Here is an 18,415-nt window from a genome sequence, read left to right on the forward strand (position 1 = left end):
TGCCAAGGGAGCCCGAACTTTGGTTCGCAAGCCTTGATTTTTTTCTGCTGCTGCTGGTGGCTATTCGGCTATGGATGATGAGCTGGAGAGTCCTTGATCCTGTGGGAACTTTTTAGTGGTCGGTCCTATTACGTTTGCAGTCCAGCATGCGAGGCAGTGGTACATTACGCAGGGGCCGGTTGGGTGGCTCCTTTGGATATTTGGGTGAGGAGGAGGTCCAGACTTGCCTTGAGAGAAGGCGATCGTTTCCCAACCTTTCAAGGCGCGATCGAAGTTTGTGTGATCTCTTCGGGAGAGCAGCATCACCATGCTCATGGGCCATGGTCATGTTGATCCGGCGGGGAGCTTATCGTATCGCTTCTGAGGGGAACCGCGCAGTGCTTTCCCTATGAAGTGTGGGATTGGCGAGGTTCCATTTTCTGGGGGCGGAGACGGAGTGGGAGACAAGATTTGATAAGTATCGAAATTGGAGGGGGGATTCGATGATCTGCATTCCTCGTTTCTGAAACAGGCAGATAAACTCGATGCCGGCTAGACGCCTGCTACGGTGCTTGAACAGAGAGGGGGGACCCATGTAGCGGGGAGAGGAGGGGGGGGCATGCAGCGAGGTGGCCGCTATCACGGAAGGATGTGCCAGGTAAATTTGACAAGGTGCCAATCTCGTGTTGTGCTCGGCGTGATTCCTGCCCACGTTCTGTCCCGTCTTGCAGTTCTTTTCTCGCGCTATTGACGGTGGGCGTGTTCCAAATTTTCCGTCACTTTCTTTTTGCTCCGAAGCGGCAGGCCGGAGTTTATGTGAGTTTCTTCTGGTGATGGATGCACAGCACTGACGGTGGACTGGAACAACGGGAGACCTCTCGGGACAGACAGACACAAACACGTCCCCCCCCGCCCCCACCGCCGGGTTGGCCGTGCATGTGCCGGGGTTGGCAGAGAATGACAAGAGGGGCTAGTCCGGGAATGGCATAGTTCCAGGAACCGAACCGACGATCCCTTCCCGAAACATCGGGACGACATGGGTGCTAACCGTTGTTGTCCAGACCCCCAATATCACACCCAGCTGTGGGGCTCGGTTGTTGCTTCTTCCAAGTGCCACTCATCACAGCGAAACCTAGCAGATTTTCTTCAGTCACCAGCATGCTGACACCGCATACAATACCGACAGCCCCGCGGCGATGTCTCTCCTGTCTCTTCTCCTCCTCCTTGATGCCACTCCGGAGTCTTCACTCGTTCGTCTCTAGAAGCTGGCTTCCCTCGTTATACCCTCCTTTTGAGAAGATACAACACCACTAACAGTCGTAAACAACAACTACTACAACAACAACAACAACTACAACAACAACAACTACAACAACAACAACAACAACAACAACAACAACAACAACAACAACAACACGTCCAACACAGCAAGCATGTGGCCTTGATCATCCTTCTGTTCATTTCGCAAATCTGGAGTCACAAGAATGCATCTTCCAACCTCTGGCCAAGAGCTAGAGAAAAGGGACATCAAGGAGTTCTGGAACAAGCTCATCAGCCCATGGTGCAAGACGTTTCCCAAGTCGCTGGGATGTCCCAAGCCTGAGGAGCCCGCCCCCCAGCCGGAGCCGAGCCCGACGACACCCACGCCGACGAACCCTCCATTGGAAGCCCCCGTGGTGCCGGTGCCCGCGCCGGTTCCTACCACGCCAGCATCGGCCCCGGATACGGAGAAGCCTCCTGTCAACAATACTCCGGTTACTAATCCAGTCAAGACACCAGCGGAGGACCCGCCAAAGAACAGTGCCCCTACGCCTGGGAACTCGGGAGGTGGAGGAGGGTCAGGAAATGAGTCGGGCAATGGGTCTAGTCCTGGAACAGGATCTGGTGCAGGGAACGGGTCGGGTGGTGGTTCCGGCAATGGCTCGGGGAATGGTTCAGGCAGTGGGTCGGGTTCAGGATCAGGTTCGGGCTCAACTCCCAGCCCTGGTGTAGGACAGGGTTCTGGTTCTGGTTCTGGTTCGGGTTCAAATCAAGGATCGAATCCAGGGACTGGCTCCGGCTCCGGCTCCGGCTCCAGCAATGGGTCTGGTTCAGGATCGAGCTCTGGCAATGGCTCTGGTTCGCCAACACCAACCTCTGGGAACTCCAACTCTGGATCTTCTGGCTCGGGTTCATCTGGCAATGGGAACTCAGGATCCAACAGCAATTCAGGCAATGGCAAACAGGGAGCCGGCTCAACAACAACAGGGCCCCAAAAGGCGTTCCCCTCCACCGCAGGAAACGCCCTCTTGGCTGTGGATGGCACCCAAAACGGACAGAACCAAGTCACCCAGAAAGGCGCCGACTCAGCCACAGGCGGCGGCTATGTTCCCGGCTCAGATTACACCTCCACCGACGAGTTTGGTTACACCTATCATGGCGAGCTTGACCAGAACTCAGGGGGCGTTCGCGGGACGTCAGGAACAGGCACCAACAACGGCTCAAATCCCGGCAGTACCGACAATACCAATAACGCCAACGAGAAAGGCTCCAGCCCCATGATCGGCATCATCGGAGCCGTAGTCTGTCCGTCTTTCCCTTCATCCATCCCTTCTGTCCCCTCTTACTAACACCTCTTCCAGCCCTCCTGGTAGTGCTCCTCCTCCTCATCGCCCTCCTTTACCGCTACCGCCGCACCCGGCGCGTCCAAGCCTTCCTGACAAGATGCACCCCTTTCAAAATCGCCCCTTACAGCAAGAAGGAAAAGAAACGCTCATCAATGGGCAACGGCCTCTTATTCAGCGACATCGGTGATGCAGCTGACTCGGCAATGTACGAGAAGCGAAGCAGCATGAACTACGGCACCGCCACTGCCCCCCCTCCCCCAGTCTCCTCATCGGTTACTCTCCCCGCCGCAGCCACGATCCCCCCCCTCAGGCTGGATTGCGCCCCTAGTAACAACAACAACTTATCCCTAATGGACAAACGCGCCTCCTCCCCCACGAGCGGTCTGCTCATTGACTTTTCCCCTCTGACGCCAGGATTGCCAACTATTCCGTCTCCGACGATCCCCCGGCGGTCGAGTCAGGATTCCATCGGGGCGGCGAGTATAGCCTCTAGCGGGGTGTTCTCCCCTTCGTTGATCAGCTGGCCTATGCCGCCTTCTACGCCAGGGAATTCAAGGCCGACGACGGGAACGGGGTGTAACTGGCCGGTGTTGCAGCCAGAGACGGTGCCGGCTGTGCCCGCGGTTATTCAACAGACATCTGCTGCTGCTGCTAGTGCACCGCCTTCGAGGCCGACAACGGGGGGCTCGCACAGGTACAGTCTTATGCCTGTTATCAAGCCTGCTCAGCCGGCGCTGCCGAGCAACTGGGTCAAGCCCAAGGGGTGGGATTAGCAATGTCTTGTGGGGGGGTGTCTATCAAACAAGTGACAAGTGGGAAAGGTGAAGAGGGAGAGGAGGGGGGAAACATGGTTGTCATGATAATCTACTTTACCTACCTTATTTATGATGAGATCAGTGTGTAATATTGGGAGATGGAGAGGGAAGGAGGGGGGTTAATACTGTGGTTTTGGGTTTTGGGGTGTAATTCTTGGTCCTCTGGTCTTTGGGGGGGGGACGTACATATCATTTTTTATATATATCTTCTTATTGGTTCTTTTGTACCTACTTACTGATGTCAAAATAACTGATGGAATGGGGATTCGTATTCTCATATTCTCTTATATACTCGAGCAAACTTCTAGCTGTCTTGCCTTTTTCCAATGCCACGCCAGCCCAGGCAGCATCAGCATCCTCAGTCCTTCTTTTTCCGTCTGCTGTCAGTGACAAACGTCGTGGAAAGGCTCTTCCGCAGGCTCTCCCTCTTTCTGGCAAGCATTTCCTTCCTGATCCGCTCTTGTTCCTCTTCCTCCAGTTTCCTCTTTCTCTCCTTTTCCTCCTCCTCCAGTCTCCTCTTCCTCTGCTGCTCCTCCCTCACCCTCTTCTTCTCCTCTGCCGCCCATTGCTCCCTTGCTTTTTCCTCAATGTCGTCCTGCATTTTCCGAACTCTTTCCCTGGCTTTGTCTTGCGGCAGATCGTAGCTCCAGCTCTTGGTAGAATCGCTGTTGCCATCGACGTTGGGCTGATAGCCTCGGCCCCAGTCGCGGGTAGAGTACATGTCCTTGTGGGCTTCGATGTCGGTGTAACCGTCCTTGAAGCCGAGGGTGGTCTCTTTGATGTCGAATGAGCAGTTGATAAAGTCGTCCTGCCCGTCGGTGAAGGTGGCGGACCCCTCAATGATGTGGATTGCGCCCCGCTTGATTCTGATGGAACTCAATATCTTCTTGGCGTGGGCCAAACCCTCCTCTCCGGTGACCTTGATGGAGCCATCGTTGATTTCGATATAACCCTCGGTGATCTTGATCTTCGCGTCCGTGAGGCTGATCAGGTCCGGATTGCCATCAGCGTCGTCGACGTTGATCCCCGGATGAGAAACACCATCTTCAAAACTGATGGACACCGTGCCGAGATCCTCTCGGAAACGCTTCCGGTCGTCACGATGCAGAAAGTCAATGTCGCCGCTGACCATGTTGACGAAGCCGGTCTTGATGATGATGGAGCCGTCCCGCTTGTTCAGGAACCCGCCCATCACGTCAATAGAGCCTTCTGTCTCGATGCAAATCGCGCCATTTTTGATGTTGATGGAGCCCTCGCTGAGTTGAGCCTCCTCGGTCTCATTTTCGGCGTCATCGGCCGAAGCGTGCTCGGCGTCATCGACCAAGACGCGTTCACCGACTGACTCCTCCTTGCGCAGGGAGGCGTCGATCTCGTACTGAACTGCAGCCTCAAACACGCTCTCGACGTCCTTTTGAATTTTGAGCCGCTCCCGCTCGGCCGCTCTCCGTCGCTCCTCGGCTTCCTTCTCCATCTTCCTCTCGTGCTGTATCCTAGCTTGTCGCTCCTCCTCCTCCTTCTTCCGGGCCTCGGCCAACTTTCTTTGGCGCTCTTCTTCTCTCCGCGCCTTCTCAGCTTCTTCTCGCTCTCGCATTTTCCTCTGCTCGTTCTGGGAGAGGAACTTTTCCATGAGTCGTTTGAGCATTTCGTCCTCCTGAGCGGTAGTCTCGGGCACTGGCTCCTCGACGACGGGTGCCGGTCTCAGAGGCGGCTTGAACACGATTTCGGTCGCAAACGTCTCGCGCACTTTCTCGTCCCGGTGGTTGAAGATGCGGTCGTATAGCCTCCGGCCCATCAACGAGACGATAACAACTGTGTCTTGTTTCATGTTTGCCGAAACCTCCTCCAATAGCAGCCGGGTCGGTTTTTGCGGGAGCTCTGTCGATACGTGGATCACGATTGTCGTTCCACGCCATTTCTCCAGTGCTCTGGCAATGAGCACCCTGCAGTGGTTCTCTGCCTTTTGCGGGAGGAATTTGGAATAGTCCTTCGGAGGCCATGCCTTCTTGATGATTTCGGCTAGCCAGAGCTGCTTTACTGTTGTGCTACGAACCCGCCCCGTCTCCTTGAACTTTTGCGCTAGCCTTTTCGCAGCAGCAGCCATGCGCCGCTTTTCGTCCTCTGTGTTTTCGATCTGTGAAAAGACAACGGCTGTGCGGTCTTCAAAGGGCCAACGACCCGGCGGCAAGTATATCTTCTGGTGGCCGTGGTAATAGACGTCGGCACGACCAACAGCGGGTTCCCCAAGCTCCGGACAAAAGGCAAGAAACTCTCGAGTGGCCGGGCCATGATCGCCTGTCGGGTCAAGGCGGTCGATTGATTCTCTAGTCAAGGCAAACCAGCGGTGGGGAAGCGGAGTGCTCAAGTGCTTGACCGGTATGGTGAGTGCCCCGGGTGCCAAGACAGGGCGGCTGACTTCTTTCTGGAACATGCGGGCCACCTTGGTGATCGGGAGGTTGGGATTCTCCTCGGGTCGGAACTCGTACTCGATGGAGGGGGTCAGCTGCCAGGGATCCTGATCTCCCAGCATGGGTTCTCTGTCAAGGTCGGACCACCGAATGCTGAAAGGGTTTGTTTTCGCATTCAAAGCGCCAGTGCTAGTAAGCTAGGCGGCCAAAGCTGCATATTAGTCGGCCGTCCAAGACAAGATGATTGGGTATAAAAACAAACCATGAAGGCGTCCACCGTCAAGACTGGCTCTTGTTGTGGATCATCCAGCCTCACTGACAGCGACACGCGGTCCAGCAAGATGACATAGTGCTTCAGATTCAAGGCGTGCACAACGATGCCTCGCTTGTAGATGTATGGCCTTGAGGGCAGGCCCCAGGCTACGTCGTCACGTTTTGCTTTCACTGCCTCTTCGTGTTCCTTGAGCAAACGAAGATAGACTGTTTGGTCCCATGGTAGAGTCCTCCACTTGTCCTTGCTGTGTAGCCACAAATTCAGCCATCTCCGCTGCGGCCGAGCATTGGCAAGCTTCAGTCGAGAGGCCACGACAGTAGCAGCTGGGAGCCGGCGGGTTGGGCGTAGCAGTATCAGCATGGTGGGCGAGGAGGGATCTGAAAAGGTACCATTTTCCGGGATGTTGCCCTCGCGAGCTTCCCAGATGTTTTGAGCCTTGGACGTGTGTCGTTGTGCCGTTGTGAGGTTGCTTGTGTTTGAGAGAGTACAGATATATATGTGTATATATATATATATATATGTATATATGTATATATCTATGTAATTTTTTTTGGGATCTTGGCAACACGTGACGCGGCGAGATCTCTTGCCCCACCAGCCCGCTCGCTGGAAAATGAGAAATTGATCTTTTTCTCCTTGTCCCTGTCCTGCGCCTCGTGCTTCGCCACTGGCTGTCCCGGCGACACGGCCCCATCACGTGTGGCCAGCCAATGAGCCCCCATGACAGGCCTCGCGGCCGCCAACCGGGATGCCCTCATCATCATTCGAGGCCAGGCGACCTCACATGAGATTTGGAGAGCAAAAGAATAAATACGATGCACATCCATCGTTTGCCGTCATTCAACCACTCTCATCTTCCACACTCTGAAGTTTATCAGAATCAAACAACACCGTAACACAAGATGCACATATCACCACCCCCACCACCACCCCTCCTCCTCCCCTTGGAGGACACCACCCGTATAAACCACCACCACCAAAACAACAGCACCCACAACCTCACCCACGAACTCCTCATCGCCTCTCTCGCCATCCAGCGCGCCTCCCTCCTCACCAAACGCGTCCTCCAAACTCTCACCTCGAACAACAACCCCTCACCCTCACCAACAACCTGCCCCTCCACCCCCGTAACCGGCCACCCCTTCTTCCCCTCCACCACCACCTGCCTCAACCCATCCTACGACCCCTCCTCCCGCCGCCTCTCCATCGCCAAACCCGACGCCTCCCCGGTAACGATAGCCGACTTTGCCTCCCAAGCGCTGCTCATCTCCACCATCCACCACCATTTCCCGTCCGACACCTTCATCGGGGAGGAAGACTCCTCCTCCCTCCGCCACAACCCCGACCTCTGCTCCCAGGTCTTTGATCTCGTCTCCACCACTTACCTCTCGGACCCTGCCGCGGAGGCGTTGCTGGGCCCGCGACCGGGGAGCATACCCGAGATGCTGGGGTTGATTGATCTGGGCTGTGGGAAGGGGACAAGGGGGAAGAGGTGCTGGAGTATGGATCCCATTGACGGGACGAGCGCGTTTTTGAAAGGGGAGCAGTACGCTGTTAGCTTGGCGTTGTTGGATGGGGAGGGGAGGGAGCTGATGGGGTTGCTGGGCTGTCCTAATCTGGGGATCGGGGTGGTGGTCGGTGGGGGGAGGATTGAGGAGGCCGAGGTGGACAGGGAGGGGTGGGGGGTTATGTTGAGTGCTGTGCGGGGGGAGGGGTGCGCTCTTGTGAGATCGATGGGGAAGGCAGGGTTGAACAAGGTTGTCAAGAGGATCAACAGGCGAAAGGGGAAACAGCGGGAGATCAGGACGGAGGAGTTGCATTTTGTGGATTCGAGGGTGAGCTGTGCTACGGATAGCGGGATGGTGGAACAGCTTGCGAGGAGGGCCGGGGCGGGGAGGACGGGGGAGAGGACCGAGATTTACTCTTCGCACATGAGGTATGCGGCTATGGTTTTGGGAGGGCGGGAGTTTGTCCAGGTGAGGTTTCCGAAACGACCGAAAGGGGAGGCGGCGCCGTGGTGCGTCTGGGATCATGCGGGTTCACAGCTTATCTACACGGAGTCGGGGGCCGGGAAGGTGACAGACCTGGAAGGGAGACCGATAGATTTCGGGGCGGGGAGGAAGCTGACGAATAACTGGGGGCTGATCACGGCCGATGAGAGCGTGCATGGCAGGATGCTCGAGCTGGCGGGGGAGGTGCTGAAGGAGGCAGGGAGGTAGATGGATCTAGGGTTGCATTTTCTTCTCGACATCACATGGGCAGGCGTTTCGGTTCCAGATGATACCCCTCATGATAGACAGATATATACACATTACGATCAATCGTCAGATTGGCATCATCACACTGACTTCCACCTCCACATTTTTGCAATCGTGCTCGCCCGACTCGGCCGTCTTCCTCCCTGTGGTTCCGCGCCGGCGTTCCGATGCAACGGCAACGCCCCGCTAGCCAGAGCAACACCATTCTCCTGATCTCTGATCTCCAGTTCTCTTCGTTTCTCAATCATAAACTCTCGCAGAGCACGCGGTGAGGCGTTCGACAACTGTGTTGCAGTTCGGGCAGACTGTTTGCCCCCGACCTTGTTCGCAGCATCAAAGACGGCCCGGAATGCAGAAAAAAATGCTGTCCGAGCCCAGGTGTTGAATGCGAGAGCCAGTGAGGCGCAGATGACGATACTTGATAGGACAACTGTGGCAGTACAACGTCAGCCGCTCGGCCCGTACCTACTCAAACGTCCGTATTTTGCTCCAAAAACTCACACATGTACACAAGTTGGGTACTCAGCCTCATGTAGCCCTCGTTTAACTCTTGCGCGTTCATGCCAAAGAAGGTGGCGAAGAAGGAAAGAGGAAGCTGATGATGTGCGCAGCTGGTCAGCACCCGTGTCACAAGGCTATAATATAGCGGAGGGAGGGGGGGGAGGGGCAGTGAGGAGGACAGGTCAGCTTACGAAGAAAATGGTCACCACGGTGAAGACGACAATCGATCTGCCTTGCACAACGCTCTCGTCTGCCCTGCGGATGGCGGCCTTGGCCTCGATAATTCCCGACTGCTGTTGCTTCATGTCGAGGAGTTCTCGCAGCTACAGGAATTGCTGTCAGCATACCCAGATCCGCGATAACGTCGTGATAGGAGGCAGTTACCTGGCTCCGAGTATTGGCCTGTCTCTTCTCCAAGTTCCAAAGCTCATCCCGGCGTAGTTTCATGTCCTCAATCAAAGCCGCTGCCCGTGCGAGGGCAGGCTTGAGATCAGAAGGGCCCTGAGATTCCGAGCTCATGGCCCTGAGCGCCTTCTCAAAGTCGCCCATCACGGTTATCTGCTGGGTGAATATCTCTTGCATGATCTGAAGTTGGTCTATGAGGTTCTGCGCCTCCATCAGCACCGACCATTCGAACTTGATGTTGAGAGACTTTCTCAGCAGTTCCTCTGCCGTCTGGAGTGGGTCTTGGGTGTTCATTCTCTTGACATCTCTTCCAAAGCGTTCGTAAGCGTCGGTCTTCTTCTCTGACTGGACGCCTTCCATGTCAGTGGCTGGCTTGCGGACGCACTGCCAGGTTGGTGAACTTACAATGCTTGAAATGGCAGAGCTAAACATGTCTACCACTTCGGGTCGGAGGTCAGGCTTGGTGCGGTCGAAGAACACTTTGGAACATTCGTCGATGATGATCAACGCCAAGTCGTAGACCGAGGTGATTTGGGCATGATCGATGGCCCCCAGGTGATCTCGAATGGCGCGATGCACAGCAGACGGGTCTGGCTTATTGCGGCCCCACCGGCGGGGAAAGGCAGATAGAATGGTGTCTGTAACTTTTCCTTAGCAAAAGTCTGGAGCCAAGTCGTAAGCAAGCAGCTCACTCTCGTCCAAGATCCACAGCCATAACTGGTCAACCATCACCACCCTTGGGATAGCCTCTGGGTCACTTCTCATTTGCGTGGCCCGGTAAACAACTTGTTGACGATCTCTCTGCGTTGTGTCGTCAGCCGTCCAGTAGTAGTATTGCTCAAGCGTCCTGCGTGGGTGAAGGGGCGATGGAGAGTAAAGGTGGTTTGTAATCAGGCGCCAGTCTGCCGCTTCGTCTATGAGCTGATACAGCTTCGACGCCTGCCACAGGTAGCTCCCGAGAGGCGATTGCGGCCTCCATGAGGGGGACCCTTCGTCCCACTCCCCGAATTCCGACGTGGTGCTGTTCATTCGTTGAGCTCGGGCTCGAGCTCTGTCGACAACGCTGCCCCAAGTCCCTTTCCGCTTGCTCAGACGCTCGTAAGCAAACTCCTCTTCGTTCTCGAGTCGTGTCTTGCGCATCACATTGGTCATTCTAACAAGCCTCTTCTCGATTTCCCAGTGCAGGTAAGGCATCTGAACCTCTGGTCAGACCATGGGCAGTTGTCAGTGTCATCTGGAGGAGGCTCACTCACAAAAAGCACGACATCTTGCGGCTGCGAGGAAGAATGATGATACGCGTGTGTTGCAGACGCGGCCGGAGGCTTGGCTCCCTGCTTCGGCGGAGGGGACGGAATAAGAGCGCAACGGGGGCGTATCTGGCGTGAGTGAGGAGGCATGTGACTATCACCACCGCCTCGTTCTTGGCCGTGCCACAGCTCGCGCTTCAGAAGCTTCTCAGTATTCGACTCGGACTTCTTGGCCCCCGGCTGGAACAGCTTCCTCTGGTGCAGTCCTCGGTGAGCGTCAAACCGAGAGTCGTCTTCGCCATAGTATCGCGAGATGGCATCCTTGAGCTTGGTCAGCAAGCATACAGCGCCACGGACCGCATGATCTGCTCCATACCTCAACCCACTTCATGTTGTTAGCCTGAAGGTGAAAGTATCGTAGCTTTGTCCGGTCTTGGCTTCGTCTCAACGGTGTTTGCGTCTTGTCGTACAGAAGCTTCTGCACAGCAATCTTTTGGTGTGGAAATCTACCATGGCAGAGGGGATGATCCAAGTCCACGCCGCCTTTGCCCTTCTCAAACTGAATCAGCCAGCCATTGTAGCCGTAATTCGACACGGTGTGGTCATCGTCGATGCTGTCTTCCTGCGAGTAAAGACCCTCAATGTAGCTGTCGGGTGCCACTGATCGCTGAAGGCTGGTATACTGCTGAGTCGGCCATTGCTGCACTTGCTTGAGAATGAGACGGTCCCGGTTATGCTGCTGCCGGCGGGCCCCAGATGACCTGGCAATCTCAACCTCGATACGGGGGAGATCCTCCTTGCAACGACGAGAAGCTCTCTCTCTCCAAGTGGTGTGAGCTCGTTGGAGAGACTCGAGCAGCGTGATCCGGTCAGATTGGGAGAGCCGATGGCCCGAGAAATAGTCCCTCAAGAAGCCGATGCGACGCAGCTCCTTTCTGACAATTTCTTTCTCCGGGCCGGAAAAGCTTGCATAGAGATCTTTTCTCTTGGAGAACCTGGCGGCGAGGAATGCTGCCCATGCGTCGATGATAGGCACGGGGTCAGCGTACTGGTCCTCGACGATGTACGGCTGCATCTGAGTTCACGGGCCTCAACGGCGCGAGGGTGGTTTAGGGTGTCCCCAGCATCTGCGACGGAATAGTCGAGAGATGGATAGAGAGGAGGTTGGTGCCGGAGTTGGCGAGATTGAGGATGCGTTGTCGTGCAGAGTTGCAGATGCTGCGGCCCAATCCGAATGGCATGTTGCAGTGCTATGGCGAGACTTGGCGGGGTTCCCTCCCGCTGCACGTCGGGCGTCTTGTCACGTCCTATTCGCGGATACGGCGTGGCATGTTGGGGGCTTTGCAGCAACCATTGATCCACCTTTCCTTCTTCCGGAGGGGGTCTGCAGCATCGTAATCTTGGTCAATTGTTGATCTCGGACACTACATCAAGATACACGATTTAGAATCCTCGACCTGTTCCTGTTCTTGGAGACCTCTCGTCCCGGTGCCACATTGTGACATGACTGTGCTCGAGAAAGGCCCCAAGTCCAGCTGTTTCAAGTCCACACATGTTCTTGCACCTGCTTCTGCTCCGGTTCTCTTGTTCCAAAACATTCCACCCCTTGGTTCATTATTCGTGGCATCATTAGGCATTATCATGTTGCGTTTAATCGTCTCGTCATCCTCCAAGCCGTCGCCGACATCCTTGCTGATCAGACGAATCGCACCCGCGCTGGCGCTGTCGGACCGTCAGCACTGGTTCAAGGCAAAGAACAGAAGAGATAGCAGGAAGGAAAAGCTGCAGGTTACCCAGGCTTGACAGAAAGCGACGGAGATGAAGATGGACTGCTCGTACTGGGAACCGTGATGTGGGATTCGCCTGAACAAGTTGAGCAGTAGTCGTTGCTATTGTTCGGCGCCCACACTACTTCCACAGGCCGAGGTGCAGGTATTGGGTAATAGGTACCTGAATACCACCACGCGTCCCAGTAGCAGCGCTTCACTGCCCAAAAGAACAAGAGAGCAAACACGACGCTTCCCAGGACGGCCAGCAGGATCACCACTCCTGATGTCTCTTCGGGTGTCGGTGGTGACGTGGATGTGCCATCTCGCAGTGCGAGTTTGGCCGTGGTCAATAAGGCATAGTATCCTGGCGGCATATTGTCGTAGTCATCCCCGAGGGCGTGTGCTCAAACAGGGCACTCTTCCACCGGGCAAGGAGAGGGTTGTTATTATCGAGGGCATTTTATGAGGTTGGCCCGAGAGAGCCGCAGCCCGGCCCGGTTGTTTGGTGATTGATTGCCTTGGGAGCACCAGGGTAGCCATTGTTGCGCCATGCTCATTTCTGCAGTGGATTGTTGACATTGGTTGCTAGTCGTGGTCAACCGCATTTGAGGCTACACCTGGCGCCCTTCAGGTACACCTCACGGTTTGTCAACCTTGATGTTGAGATAAGCCTTGGAGCACCCTGGAATGCTGATGGAGCAACTGGTGTGTGCCCCATGGCCTAGAGAGCCAACTTGCACTATCTTCTTCCCTGCAAGATATGGCGCTTCAAAGTTAGCAGCAGATAGTTAGTGGGTTCTCTTATTCATCTGTCAACAACCCCTCATTGGCTCGCTTGGCCGATCACATCGCCGCCAGCAGATGCCCCCCACTCAGCGCAAACAACGGGCACTGGATGGATGAGGTGACGATTCCATCCCCTCTTCTCTTCTCTTCTCTTCTTCTCTCCATCCAACAGTCTTCCGTGGGTCAAAATGGACGTGGACGGAAAGCGCCGTCTGCCTCTTCAACAGCCCGTGCCCGGGCGTCCGCGCTGGCAAGGGCGCAGCAGCCGTCGGAGGACAGCTCGGAGAACAGCCGGCCTGTTGCTCTCAGCATGTTTGTGCTTTATCGCGTACGCCCAGTGGAGGCAGCTCCCACACTCACCATCTTCTGTGCCGCCGGCCGGCTCGGACATCACAGTACACGGCCTCTCGGTCAAGCGCCTGCAGGACGACCTTGCCACGTGTAGTGCCCTGCGCAAGAAACCTCAGGATCCCATCGGCCTCGGACGCAAGAAGAACAGCCGCTACATCGACGGCCATGCCCCCACGCTCGTCAAGAACGCCACCGTCTGGGTTGGCGAACCAAAAGAAGGCACCGACCCCGAGGCTGCTCGCAACGGAAAAGGCTACGGCTGGATTCGCTCTGATGTCTACCTGGAATACGGACTCATTAAGAAGGTCGAGGCCGCCATCGACCTGTCCTCTGTCGCGTCTGACACCATCGTGTTCGACGCACGTGGCCGGCCCTTGACGGCCGGCATCATCGACATGCACAGTCACGCTGGTGTGGGATCGCTGCCTAGTCTCTGGGGCAACGAGGATACCAACGAGATGTCGGCCAACATTAGTCCCTTTGTGCGTTCCATCGACGCCCTTCACCCAGGTGACCCTCAGATCCAGGTGATCAAGTCCGGCGGCGTAACCACAAGTCTTGTGCTGCCAGGGTCCGGAAACAACATGGGCGGTGAGGCATACGTGATCAAGCACGCTGTTGGAAAGGCTGATGGGAGAAACGAGACAAGCGCAGCCGACCTGCTGGCTGATCCTGACCGGAACTGGAGGTACATGAAGATGGCGTGCGGTGAGAATGCCAAACGAGTCTACGGAAGACCAGGAGAGGCGGGGCCAATGAGCAGGATGGGCGAGAGCTGGGACTTTCGCCACGCCTTTGAACAGGCAACCAAAGTGGTGCGGGAGCAAGATGACTGGTGTGACGCCGCTGCGGCCCACGGCGTGTACAACCACAGGAGCTACCTTCCACAGGAGCTAAGGTGGGAGTCGCTCGGTGCTCTGTTACGCGGCCAGGTGCACCTGAACACGCACTGTTACACCATCAGCGATTTGGAGGCGTTCATCGACCACACGAACGAGTTCAAGTTCAAGCTCCGAGCATTCCACCATGCCCACCAGACATTTTTGGTCCCCGAGGTGAGTGCTTGTCTGTGACATGATGGGTGTGTCGCCTCAAGACTAACGGTCTGCCAGATCCTCAAACGTGCCTATGGTGGAGACCCTCCTGCCTCCGCTTTGTTTGCGGATAACATGTATTACAAGGCCGAGGCCAATGTTGCGAGCGAATTTGCTGGGAAAATGCTGTGGGACAGCGGCCTGACGCCCATCTATGTCAGCGACAACCCGGTGTTGAATGCCCAGCATGTTCTTTTCGAGGCTGCCAAAGCGTACAAATACGGTCTGCCATACCATGCGGCTCTTGCTTCCGTCACCGCAGCGCCCGCAGAGCGCCTCGGGTTCGGGCAGCGGCTGGGGAAGATCAAGCCCGGATATGACGCCGACATTGTGGTCTGGGACAGTGACCCGTTGAGCGTCGGTGCCGCGCCAGTCCAAGTTTGGATTGACGGAACAGCCCAGTTCGAGGACCCAGTGGAGTTGGACAAGCCGTCCGTGGAGCTTATTGTTCCCGACCAAGATCTTGGCCATCTCCCAGGCGAGCCTGTTCAGGCGGACGAGGTGGTATTCACCGGGGTGACTCATGTCCTTCTCGACGAGACCAGTGTGGATCGCAAGATCGGTGCCAAGGGCATTGCTGTGGTCTTTTCCAAGGGCCAGTTGACCTGTCTTGGGGACTGTCAAGACGAACTGCAGGCCGCCACCAAGTCGAACACCCCCGTCATCCAGCTCAAGGACGGATACCTGACCGAGTCCTTTACGGCCTTTGGCTCCAAGATCGGCCTCAACGCTATTGACGCAGAGGATGATACCGACGACGGGCCGAATCCCAATACGTTTGTCCGAGCAGAGGACGGTCTTGTTCTCGACAACAAAAAGACAAACGCGTCCTACACGTATGGTGTCACCAAGGCGATTTCAGCTCCCTCATTCAGGGGTGGTTTCAGTCACCATGGCACGAGCGTGGGGTTCTTGACCGGCGCAAAGACGGTGGTGGGACAGGACGCTGTTTTCGCAAGTGATGTGTCAGCCCACTACACTTTTGATACTTCAGTCAAACAGGATGGCACGCCGTCTATTTCGGCCGCTGTTGGAAGCCTTCGTCGGAAGCTTTTGGAGGCCCACGCTTCGCTGAGCTCTGATGAGACGACAAAGGATGTGCACTCGGAGTCGGCATTCCTCCAAAAGGTGGTCAATGGCTCTCTGCCTCTTGTCATCACAGTCCACAGCGCCGATACCATCGGGGCTCTGATCAAGGTCAAAAAGGCGGTGGATAAGGTGACGAAGGCGTCTATTCGACTGGTCATCTTGGGTGGTGCTGAATCTTGGCTCGTCGCCGAGGAGCTGGCGGCTGCCAAGGTCGGTGTGGTATTAGCCCCCTTGCAGTCGTATGCTGTCAGCTGGGATCAGAGGCGGGCTTTGACCGGTGCTCCCCTCACCAACGGGACCGCCGTTGACAAGCTGTTGGAGGCTGGTGTGGTCACAGCCATCGGGTTGGAGGAGGACTGGCTGGTGAGGGACTTGGGCTTGCTGGCTGGGATTGTGTACCGGAACGGCGGCGGCAAGGTGGATGAGAAGGGAGCCCTTGACTTGGTAAGTGGTAACATTTACAAGCTTCTGGGACTGAAGCAGCCTGGATCTAAGTCGGGACATTTTGTAATCTCCGAAGGGAGTCCGTTAGATATTGGGTCGAGGGTGAAGGCCGTTGGGGGCGGGACTGGCCAGGTCACGATGTTTGCCAAGTAAACAGTGGCGTGCGGTTTCATTCTTGTCGGTGATAATACGAGACATTCACGTAATGTGTAGGTAGCCACCTGTAGCCGCTTGCTAGGCATCAGTGTCGATGTTCTGATACCTGTGAACAGTCAGTCAACGCTGGCCGACGCTTGGTTGCCTGAACTCAGGGGGTTGGCCAGCAACAAGTGAACAAGTGACGTTGCGGGGCAACTCGCTGCGGACCCCAATAGCTGTGCTTTTAGGGGTTTGATCCCAGTGCTCACTCAGCACATCAACTGCTCACGACTTCCAAGGACAACCGTCAGGATTCTTTTCACTTCTCTCCAACTCTTCATCTTTGCATCCTCACTGAGCCTGAATAGATATCAGTCATCATGGAGCAATTTCTCATCGACTACGCCGACCGCTACGAGGAGCTAGTTCAGGCCTTCAACCCCAAGCCCGCGGCTCCGGTCAGAGCGGGTTCAACAAACCCCGACTTTCTCGTCAGTACTCGCATCAAACCACTGCTACCAGATGAGATCTCTCAGGGCTTTCCCGAGAGTGTCTGTTCACGCCCTGGTAGTGCGAATATCGTCGACTTGCACGAGGTCAAGAAGTCAGTGAAGGGGCTGCCTTGTCTGAATGTAAGTCACTGTCAATTAGTGCTTGGAAATAGTGCGAGCTTTTTAACAAGAGCAGTCCTTCAGCTACCCGGTCGACCGCATCTTCGGCCCCGACAGCACCACCAAGCAAATCTACAATGCCATTATCCAGCCCCTCGTCCCCTGGGCCTGGGGCGGAGGTGTGAGCACCATGTACGCCTACGGGCAGACAGGATCAGGCAAAACCTTTCACCGTCAGCGGGTTGGAGGAGCACGGCACGTTGCAGAAACGTTGATGGATGGTACCCTAGAGGGAGAAAGAAAGCTGTGCATGTTCATTATTGAACTAGCCGGACAGACAGCCTGTGGCAGGCAATCAACCCCCCCCCCTTGACCCCCCAACTAACGCCAGGCGAGTAGACCTCCTCAACTCCCGCAAGCAAATATCCATCCTCGAAGACTCCCTAGGCAACATCCCCAGCTCGCCGGCGCCCAAGAACACCCCCCTCACGTCCAAGGCCGAGCTTCTTTCCCCTAATCCCCACCGCGTCTTCCCTCCGAAAGATGGCCCCAACCCTCAAAAACGACTCGTCCTCCCGCTCGCACGCCATCTGCCGCATCCGCATCGAGAACCGCTCTATTCCGGCAGCAGAAGATGGGCTCCTCTACCTCATCGACCTTGCCGGGTCGGAAGCCGCCCGCGACAAGTGCACCCACGACGCGGCGAGGATGAGGGAAGCGAGAGAGAGATCAACATCAGCCTCTCTGCTCTAAAAGACTGCATCAGGGCGAGGGCGATGGTTGATCTTGATCTCGGGTGTGGGAAGAAGGCGCATGTGCCGTTTAGGCAGAGCACACTGACCGAAGACGTTGAAACATGTGTTTGATCCGAGCCTGGTTGGGGGGGGAGGGGGGGTGTGAAAGGGGGAAAGACAGTTGTGGTGGCGTGTGTGAGTCCTTGCTTGGCGGATACGCAGGCCAGCAGGAATACGTTGCGGTATGCGAAGTTTGTTGAGGGTTACGGCTGGGCCGGCGGGGAAGAAGGTACAAGAATATGATGAGAAGAGGTCGGTCACGTGGGGGGAATGGGGAGGTGAGGGAGTGGGTGGGGAAGAATGTGAGTTTTTTGATGGTTTCTGAGAGTTAAATGATATGCAAAGGCTAGCAAGGCCGGATGGGATGGTGACAGTCGGGAACCCCTTCCTGTTGATGGAAACGTCCTCGCCCCGACGGAATCGGGAGCGCAGCTTTTACGGTTGCCTGTTGGGGAGTTTGTGGAGAGGTGTCTCAAGACTCCGGGGGGTGACGATGAAGCAGGCCACGGCGTTTCAGAGCAAGTTTTGGCGGCTGCATGTTGATAACTTGCGCTCAGAGTCCTCTCAAGTTGACGAGGATGGAAAGGCTTTACTCGAGCGCGGATATCGAAGGGCCGCCGCACGCAAGGGATGTCCCCTTCAAGGAGAGGGTTAGGCCGGGCATGGTTGTCTCTTACCGTTCAGTTGGAAAAACTGGGGCGGCGCAGACGGGGACGGAGCAGATGGGGGTTGTGCTGTCGAGGGCTGATGCGGTGGGGGAGAGGGTGAGGGATTTGACTGGGGTGCAGGTTAATCATGGGGGGGAGAACTAGGGGGAGAGGTATTTCTGTGCGATGGTTGTGCCTGCTA

At 56.1% G+C, this 18,415-nt stretch overlaps 9 protein-coding genes across 9 annotated transcripts; 5 read left to right on the forward strand and 4 right to left on the reverse strand.

Moving 5' to 3' along the window:
• Positions 1-60: 60 nt before the first annotated feature.
• QC761_0074480 (uncharacterized protein) lies at positions 61-524 on the reverse strand (the record flags this gene model as incomplete). The annotated part of the gene is made up of 2 exons (XM_062872745.1): positions 164-524; positions 61-99 (listed from the first exon to the last, which is right to left on the reverse strand). The coding sequence occupies exons 1-2, from the start codon at positions 326-328 to the stop codon at positions 61-63; spliced, it is 204 nt and encodes a 67-aa protein (XP_062730454.1). The 5' UTR covers positions 329-524.
• Positions 525-1,463: 939 nt separating this feature from the next.
• Positions 1,464-3,358, forward strand: QC761_501502 (uncharacterized protein; the record flags this gene model as incomplete). The annotated part of the gene is made up of 2 exons (XM_062879393.1): positions 1,464-2,544; positions 2,601-3,358. The coding sequence occupies 2 exons, from the start codon at positions 1,464-1,466 to the stop codon at positions 3,356-3,358; spliced, it is 1,839 nt and encodes a 612-aa protein (XP_062730455.1).
• A 250-nt stretch (positions 3,359-3,608) lies between these two features.
• Positions 3,609-6,568, reverse strand: QC761_501500 (uncharacterized protein). Its single transcript, XM_062879392.1, has 2 exons — positions 6,068-6,568; positions 3,609-6,002 (listed from the first exon to the last, which is right to left on the reverse strand). The coding sequence occupies exons 1-2, from the start codon at positions 6,437-6,439 to the stop codon at positions 3,759-3,761; spliced, it is 2,616 nt and encodes an 871-aa protein (XP_062730456.1). The 5' UTR covers positions 6,440-6,568; the 3' UTR covers positions 3,609-3,758.
• A 413-nt stretch (positions 6,569-6,981) lies between these two features.
• QC761_501490 (uncharacterized protein) lies at positions 6,982-8,298 on the forward strand (the record flags this gene model as incomplete). The annotated part of the gene is made up of 1 exon (XM_062879391.1): positions 6,982-8,298. One exon carries the CDS (start codon positions 6,982-6,984, stop codon positions 8,296-8,298), a length of 1,317 nt encoding a protein of 438 aa, XP_062730457.1.
• A 136-nt stretch (positions 8,299-8,434) lies between these two features.
• On the reverse strand, positions 8,435-10,437 carry QC761_501480 (uncharacterized protein; the record flags this gene model as incomplete). Its single annotated transcript, XM_062879390.1, has 4 exons — positions 8,435-8,932; positions 9,030-9,588; positions 9,649-9,881; positions 9,936-10,437. The coding sequence occupies 4 exons, from the start codon at positions 10,435-10,437 to the stop codon at positions 8,835-8,837; spliced, it is 1,392 nt and encodes a 463-aa protein (XP_062730458.1). The 3' UTR covers positions 8,435-8,834.
• A 1,477-nt stretch (positions 10,438-11,914) lies between these two features.
• Positions 11,915-14,567, reverse strand: QC761_501470 (uncharacterized protein; the record flags this gene model as incomplete). Its single annotated transcript, XM_062879389.1, has 2 exons — positions 12,284-14,567; positions 11,915-12,212 (listed from the first exon to the last, which is right to left on the reverse strand). The coding sequence occupies exons 1-2, from the start codon at positions 12,631-12,633 to the stop codon at positions 11,915-11,917; spliced, it is 648 nt and encodes a 215-aa protein (XP_062730459.1). The 5' UTR covers positions 12,634-14,567.
• On the forward strand, positions 13,224-16,430 carry QC761_501460 (uncharacterized protein). The gene is made up of 2 exons (XM_062879388.1): positions 13,224-14,451; positions 14,509-16,430. Exons 1-2 carry the CDS (start codon positions 13,234-13,236, stop codon positions 16,174-16,176), a joined length of 2,886 nt encoding a protein of 961 aa, XP_062730460.1. The 5' UTR covers positions 13,224-13,233; the 3' UTR covers positions 16,177-16,430.
• Positions 16,431-16,541: 111 nt separating this feature from the next.
• On the forward strand, positions 16,542-17,525 carry QC761_0074550 (uncharacterized protein; the record flags this gene model as incomplete). The annotated part of the gene is given in 4 exon segments (XM_062872746.1): positions 16,542-16,793; positions 16,849-17,084; positions 17,164-17,299; positions 17,316-17,525. The coding sequence occupies 4 exon segments, from the start codon at positions 16,542-16,544 to the stop codon at positions 17,523-17,525; spliced, it is 834 nt and encodes a 277-aa protein (XP_062730461.1).
• A 534-nt stretch (positions 17,526-18,059) lies between these two features.
• QC761_0074560 (uncharacterized protein) lies at positions 18,060-18,378 on the forward strand (the record flags this gene model as incomplete). Its single annotated transcript, XM_062872747.1, is given in 2 exon segments — positions 18,060-18,104; positions 18,124-18,378. The coding sequence occupies 2 exon segments, from the start codon at positions 18,060-18,062 to the stop codon at positions 18,376-18,378; spliced, it is 300 nt and encodes a 99-aa protein (XP_062730462.1).
• Between the last annotated feature and the right edge of the window lie 37 nt (positions 18,379-18,415).

Source organism: Podospora bellae-mahoneyi, chromosome 5, assembly GCF_035222275.1.
Source record: "Podospora bellae-mahoneyi strain CBS 112042 chromosome 5, whole genome shotgun sequence".
Lineage (NCBI taxonomy): Eukaryota > Fungi > Ascomycota > Sordariomycetes > Sordariales > Podosporaceae > Podospora > Podospora bellae-mahoneyi.